At 41.2% G+C, this 7,537-nt stretch overlaps 1 protein-coding gene across 1 annotated transcript in view; it reads right to left on the bottom strand.

Annotated features, from left to right (window-relative positions):
* Window positions 1–2,280: 2,280 nt before the first annotated feature.
* The window catches only part of LOC109974079 (WW domain-containing adapter protein with coiled-coil-like), a 16,208-nt gene continuing 10,951 nt past the window's right edge, over window positions 2,281–7,537 (bottom strand). Inside the window, exons 8-13 of the mRNA XM_020624088.1 lie at window positions 7,355–7,471; window positions 6,857–7,005; window positions 6,599–6,690; window positions 5,195–5,378; window positions 3,635–3,762; window positions 2,281–3,554 (exon numbers count right to left, since the gene is read on the bottom strand). Of these exons, the coding sequence (XP_020479744.1) occupies window positions 3,485–3,554; window positions 3,635–3,762; window positions 5,195–5,378; window positions 6,599–6,690; window positions 6,857–7,005; window positions 7,355–7,471 (740 nt within the window). The 3' untranslated portion in view covers window positions 2,281–3,484. The remainder of the gene's footprint in view (window positions 3,555–3,634; window positions 3,763–5,194; window positions 5,379–6,598; window positions 6,691–6,856; window positions 7,006–7,354; window positions 7,472–7,537) is intronic.

Here is a 7,537-nt window from a genome sequence, read left to right as displayed (position 1 = left end):
GACTCAGCTAAAAAGGGTCTATGGCTTTGTCATGCTATGAATAAATTGTAATAAATGGAAATGGAAAATATCTGAAGACACATGTCACAGTTTAACCACATGTTAAAAGAACCACTGGCTCCGGTTTCATAGGTCCAACACTGACAGGTACAGAGTTACAGTATACAAAGGTGTTTCTTTATTGGATATGGAGGCGTAAACCTCCGTTTAAATCCCCTGTGCAAACAACAGACTACCACTATACATGGGCTAATGGGGTATACCCTCCTTAGAATCCATCAGTACAATACTCACACGAACAGAAATGACCATCATGAAGTCTTTCGTTTGGACACCACAGGGAATATGACCATATATAAACCAACAGCAAACTGTATAGCGCAGCCGTGGCGTCTATTATCCTACACATACATGTAGGTGTAGCCTACAAGCATAATAAACACAGCCCTTCTAAACACGTTGAACGCTGATAAATGTAAACGCGCGCGCAAAACTGTGTTTCTGTATTTTTTAAATCGCCAGTCCAATTTAATCAGGGCCCGGTGGTGACAAACGCGTTGTCACTGAGCCTGGCGTCCTCTTTAGCAGCTAACCTTAACTCATCTCCGCCCTCGCTTTATGACAGCTGTACAAAACCAACCAAATAAAACCAATTTCTTCGGTTTTAAAACTTTCGTTTCTCCTTTCGCTGGCTGCAGCATTATGGACATAAACGAATGATGGTGGGCGGGTGTTTTGATTTAGGGCACGCGCTCAGCAGGTGGCGCAAATGTAGCCATTACCAATGCGGAAGTATAATCAAGATAACCTTAAAGCTAGCACCTATTTATCCCTTTAACTGACTTTGTTTACATTATCTGAACATTCACATGCCAGTGCGTGTGCAGACGCACATCTTTCACCCTCGGAGTGCTTCTACCATTGTAGGATCTCTGGCTGTTTTCTTCAAGAGCGCCCAGTTATAGTAAGTAACCAAAGCTGAATTTGATGTAAACAATTGGCACAGAATGTTTTCTCCAGGCTTCCAAATCCACAAAGCACACAAATTTCACTGTGAAGAATTGATTTTGCCACAAAATGTTGACATTTTAAACGCTTTGTCTGACCAGGCCATGTACTTTATCTAGGGAGCACTCAGACTTTATGAAGTGTAAATGCCCCTTCGGTATCTTCATCAGTTTTTTTATATATTATCCAATATACACTATCATCAGTTGTTAGTTTTTTTTTAACCTTAACATTTAGGTTATTACAAATCCAGTATGCGTTGGGCTGCACTCCAATTACTACTGTCACTCAGTGTTCTGTCTCTTATGTTTAATGAAAGCATATAACCATTAGTAAAACAGTTGCACCTGACTGAAAAAAGTGAGCTATCTAGAATGGTGGTCTATGTATCACTCCTCTCAAGCGTGTGTATTACCCCACATTCTGAGAGGGGGCAAAGCAGAAGGCTCTAGCTCACCGTGGAGCTGTGCATGCAGGAAAACCTGCTGAGGGCTTCTGACTAAAAGGTCGGTGTTGTCCTACAACATTGTGAAAGTCCATTTGAACAGGCAATTTTCTACGGTTTTCAATCGTGCTTTTTTGTCTCATCAACCACCAGCTCATTGTTATTACCATCTTTCATCTGTAGCTGCTGTATTGCCTCAGAGTTGGCCCAGAGTTGTAACACATTAACATCACTGATTTTATGCAGCCTTCTGCTTTGGCTACAATTTCACATGAATTGCAGTAATAAGATTTTTCAAAAACCTGATAAAACCGCAAAAATGCGCACATTAGCTGAACCAGATTCATTGCAAGATTGCTCACAATTGGCCACAGAAGAAATTTCACGTCATCAGGTAATCTATAGCCTCAGTAATCTTCATAGTTATCACAATTGTATAGGCCTCAAAGCACGAGGGTGGTGGGGACACCTACACCTAACAAGGAAAAGTGTATAGTTTGAGACCACCCACTGCACATAAATTTCCCAAAGCTCTCACCCCAACCCTGCTCCAGGTGCATAATTGCACATTTTAATTTAGAAAAATTACAAAAGGCATAATTGATCAGGAAATTCACTTGTGAAAGTCCACTCACACACACACACACACACACACACAACTTTAAAGTGTGAAACCACTGTGGTGTAAGAGACAGTAACGGAAAGTGTGGTATAATATTTTATTCTAATATTTTAAGGAATACAAACCACACCCCTGCCAACCCGCCAACCCTAACCCCCATCCCCCAAAGAGTGTGCGCATTAGATCTGGTGGAAACTAGTTATGAACAAGGCAAGAAAAAAAAAAAAGACAGAATGAAACTGGCATTATGAATATCAAAGTGTGTGGCTGCAGTTTAATGTGATGCTGATATAAAAAGTATAGCCTCTCATCATGAAGGAACCCTTAAAAAAAAAAAGCAAGCCCTGGCTAGTACATTGAGAAAAAGGCTGCAGCCACGACAGCTGAACAGAAAACAGTTTCCTTGTTGAAAAAATAAAATAAAGCTCTTTTTCAGTACTACTACAAGGATGCAATTAATCATGTGCAACAATAATTTAGCTTTCTATTCTTTTACACAGTCTCGTGCTATGCTGCACAAAAGGAATGAAATATTTCCCAAATTAGACTTGGGAGAGAAAAAAATGCTGACAATTATACGTAAAACAACAGAGCAGAAGGGACGAGAAAACGGCCAGCGGGACTACGAATACAACCTCACATGGACTAGCAGCCAACCTAGGTCCAATAATGCAAACGCTTTCAAAATGGCTTTGAAACATTTAGAGTGCGTTTGACACAACTAGCCATTACTTCCCAGTGAATTACTACTGCTGGGACAAAACAACTGAAGCACATTTAACTAAAAAGGTGTAGTTCTTCACTCAGTCTCCTGTCATGACATGTAAAAGCAACCAGCCTCAAAACCACTGAGTAGTAAAGAAAAAATAAGATCACTGCCATTGGATCCATACAGTTCAATGCATGACGAAGACCGTTTCAGAAGTCTGGGGAGCAAACAATTTGTTAACCCTCCCACCCCCCAGAACTGTCACACTGATTATTACGAGATGGTTTCCAAGAATGACTCTTTTCCTCATCACTACACATCAAAACACACCAGAAAACAAGTTAATCCAAAGCAATACACAATCCAAGGTTCACAGTCCAAAAAAAAAAAGGTGCTGTTTGAAAAGAGCCCAGGCCCTTTATGTTCACTCTGTTAAAGTGTCCGACTGTGAACGGTCAGTTTCACCTTTCAGCAAGAGCAAGTGATGTGGAGGACACTGGAAAAACTTTATTTAAAAATAAAAAAAATAAAGACGTTCTGTTTGGAGCTTCACTTTGTCAGCTGCTGTCGTCTAACAGCATTTCTCAGCTGCTCCTACAGGAGAACAAACAGGCTGGAGAAGCTTGCTGTCCATATCTATTCCTTTGTTTCTATCATTATGTTAATGCTCCTGCCCAAGTCCCTTCTTCTCACGCCCCCCTCACACCATGTAGGAGTTCTGGTTCTTCAGTTTGTCCAGCTCTTTGTTCTGCTGCCTCAGAAACAGGATTCTGTTAAGAATTAAGAATGAATGAGTGTGTAGTATTATTAGCTGGTGCACATGTTCATGCGTATTGCACATCTGCCTCACCTCTGTTCCCTCAGTGTGGCCTGGATTTCGCACACTCTGACCAGGGAGCGGAGGTTTTTCATCTCTGTGCAGATCTCAGACATATACAAGCTGCCCATGTTGTGGATGTCCTCATGCAACCGTGCTGCCTGATGGAAATATATGGGTGCATTTTGTCAAGTTCTGACTACAGGTTTACACAAACAAACATTCAACATACTTCAAACACCAGAAGTGACATTAGCTCATTTTGTGATTGTTTTATTTAAAACTCGTAAGTTTATATGAAGGTTCATTTTCGCCCTTGAAAATTGAAGCTTTCTACGACAACCCATGTCGCTTCTTTGTAGATGGACTTGGTTTGAAGCTTTCAATTTAGATTTTTGATCTAAAAAAAAAAATTACAGTTCCATTTTTTACCACAAGAGACAATAATGCCGAGTCTGAACTGAAGTCCCAAAAGAAATGCTGTTAAAGTTCCACTCCAGAGACATTTTAATATTTCTATTTGCATATAAAAACTCTGCTATAAACAATATATAGTCTAACATTTTTGTTCTCAAAAAAGTTCGGTGAACCTCTGTAATAGGCCTCAACATTTGTCCCTCATTGTGCATTCCAGGCCAAATTAATATTCAAATAAATGCAAATATACCCATAACAACACCCCCCACATGGACCGGTGAACTCGGTGCATCTGGACGCATGTTAGTGAGCCAAACGTAGTGTTTTCATTTGCACTTGATACTCCAATGTGTCAACCACCATCCCATAACCTTTTGACAGTATATCATTATCTTTTTATTTTCTCACAATCTAAAATTAACAGAGATCCAATAGCTTGCCTTACTGTATTAGCAGCAGATGAACGTAACTGTTAATATTGCATTCCAACAACGGTACTTCTCTACACATCTAGTACATGTCTCTTACCATCTCATAACATTAAACAATATGTCAGCATCTCTTTATTATCAAAGCTGATCCAAAATGTAGCGTTAATCTGATGTTAGCAGTTACCACAGAAGCAGCACTTGGTTCAACAGTGAGCCAAGACTAGCCTTCCCTGTCATCTATGTTTTGCCGTTAATACTCAGCAGCTTTAAATGCCTCGTACCGTCTTGTAACATTTAATTGTATGTCAGTATCTCTTTGTTTGCTCGAGGCTAAATTAATCGCGAGGTTAACTGTTAGCTTTAGCGGTGAGCCAAACTTATCTTAAGTTAACACCAATTTCAACAGGCACTTTCCAACTCTGTATTTGTACAGTGAGCTGTGTTTGGCTTTCAGATTTTTGTCGGCACAAATTTGGTTTTCCTATGAACGTTTGAAATCAGGATTTCTAGGAACTGGACTGACACAGCGCCTTTCAGGGGAATAATATGAAAACACCCTTAGTGAGAAACTGTGCACGTACACCAGTTGGTACAGTAGAAGCCTTATATTTTAAGGCATATAAACATAAATAAAATATGCTTTTGAGTTTAGGAGTCCCTAACAACCCTCTCCACTTAAGGCTACAGCTATATGAGCATGTAATAAACATAGCAAGAAGTGTTTTATGTGCTATCTGCAGCGTACCTGCTTCTCAGTGTTCTCTGAAGGCCATCCTTGGATATGTCTGATGAGGCTCTCATCAAAATGAGCTGCCAGAGTGGGAGTGAAGGAGCCGGGAGTGTCAGCCTGGGTTTGGTTGGCGCTGCCCGAGGAGACATGGGACAACGTGGCACTGGACGAGTCTGATCCTGTGGACAGAATCTCCTGGCTGATGGAGCGAGACAAGTGGTCAACTGTGTGTGTGCGTGGTGAACAAATCCAATTGCAGTTAATGCAGGAATATTCATGTTATAGAACAGTCAGGGCTTAGTCTGTACTAGAGCTGGGCAATATATCATATTAATCTGAATGTTTGTTTTGTGAAAATCTGAAAAATGCCTAAATTGCAAAACAGAGATTAGTGCTTTCCCCTCTGTCACTCAAATGCCAGCAGCTCTCTGGAGTCTCAATAGTAACATAAGCTACTCCTGTTTCCTTTGAGATGCCATCACATGAGCTTTGCCAGTCAATAAGCTTGAGTAATGCCGAGCACAGCAGCTAAAGACGACAAAGAGGGAGGCCGTCATGTTTACCTCTGTGAAAAGGTTGGGTTGTGCAAAGTTCCACAGAGAGAACAGACCACCACGCTGTGTACAGATTGTAAAAACATGATGCATACCAAAACTTCATTCAACCTAAACTATTCTTTACAATTTATAAAATGAGAATAGCTTAGCTAGTCTACTACTATGGTCGGCTGTTCCCGTTAGGGGTCACCACAGCGAATGAATGTTTGCATGTATACATTTGGCATGTGTTTTATGCCGGATGCCCTTCCTGACACAACCCAGATGGATGGATGGATAGATAAGATGGATAGGGTTATTCAAAAAGAACAAACCGATTTCATTACGCATTGCTTCAGTTCTCAAGCATCGTCATGGAATGAGTCAGTGACCATTTGAAAAAGACCATTATAAAAGTTGATTGTGAGTAGAATACTTGTGACTTGGCTGGAGTTTTGTATTACTTTTCCTTAATAAAATATTGCATAATAAATCGGTTCATTCTTTTTGAATAACCCTGTGTACACACACACACACACACACACACTAATGCGGGCGATTTAGAGTCGCCAATCAACCTAAGCTGCATATCTTTTATCTGTGGGAGGAAGCCTGAGTACCCGCAGAAAATCCATGCAAGCACAGGGAGAACATGCAAACTCCGCACAGAAAGGCCCTGAACCCAAGACCTTCTTGCTGTGAGGCAACAGTGCTAACCACTTCGCCACCATGGTGCCCCTAGAATAGTTTAGCTAGTGATGTTTCTATTTTGTATTACCAGCCTTTTAGTTATAAAAAATTCCTGTATTCTATTTGCATCACATCTCCAAGTAATCTATTATTGCAAAAGAAATGTGCTGAAGTAATTCTGAACTTGAACTACCTTCGTTGCTGGAGTGTTCTGGGGTCTTCTGGACGCTTCTCTGCACTCTGAGGCAGAGAGACTGATCCTTGCTTACCTGAAGACATACTGCCCTGCAGAGAGAAGACAGCATGAGAGAAAATGTGGGGAATTTCAACAAAGCATCATGGGCATGTAGTCAAGATCCAGAACAATATTTCAGACAAGGGAGCAAGAGGGGGTGAATCGTGAGCAAGGAGAAGGATTCCTTCCATTCGTCCCTTTTAGTACTGGTCTCACCCTTGTTTGTGTGGAGGTGATGCTGCCAGGATGTGCTATCGGAAGTGATTTCTGGCTGCTCTGTGGCGTGCCGTTCCGTGGAGAAACATATGGCCGTGGCGATGATGCATCTGTGGTCAGAGAGACTGGGGACTGATTGGTGTGCTGAGCTGAAAAAGACAAAGAAAAGATGACGGCATAATTTCAGTATTTTAATAACAGAATTTCCATCACTACAATCTGGCTAAAGCTTGACTTAAGCCAGGGTTTTTAAAGCACACCCTTCACTATTTCTATTCAGCACCTCCTCCATTCTGGCAATGAAAAGGTTCACTGGAATACGAGCCATGTTTTATTTTTCCACATAACTACAGTCAAACTGAAAACCCCTTAAGTAAACACGGTTAATTCACACAACATGCACTGAATATAAAAAGGTCAACATAGATATAATAGATTTAAATAAAAAAGGAAATTAGTTTGTGCACCAGACGGTAATCAACAGCAAGGAGGCCATACCTTGGTTGGAGTGCTGAGCAGCTGAGAGCAGAGCAGTGACGTTGAAAGCAGGTCCAGCAGCGAGGAGCTTATGAAGCACAGACCGCAAGGAAGCTTGGGTGACAGCAGCTGCCAATACTGGAGGGAGGAAAGACGAAATGCACACACACACACACACACACACACACACACACACAGGTAAGA

The sequence above is a fragment of the Monopterus albus genome, unplaced genomic scaffold (assembly GCF_001952655.1).
Source record: "Monopterus albus unplaced genomic scaffold, M_albus_1.0 scaffold319.1, whole genome shotgun sequence".
Lineage (NCBI taxonomy): Eukaryota > Metazoa > Chordata > Actinopteri > Synbranchiformes > Synbranchidae > Monopterus > Monopterus albus.
Note: the sequence above shows the minus strand (reverse complement) of the source record. Positions and strands in the feature narration are given on the sequence as shown.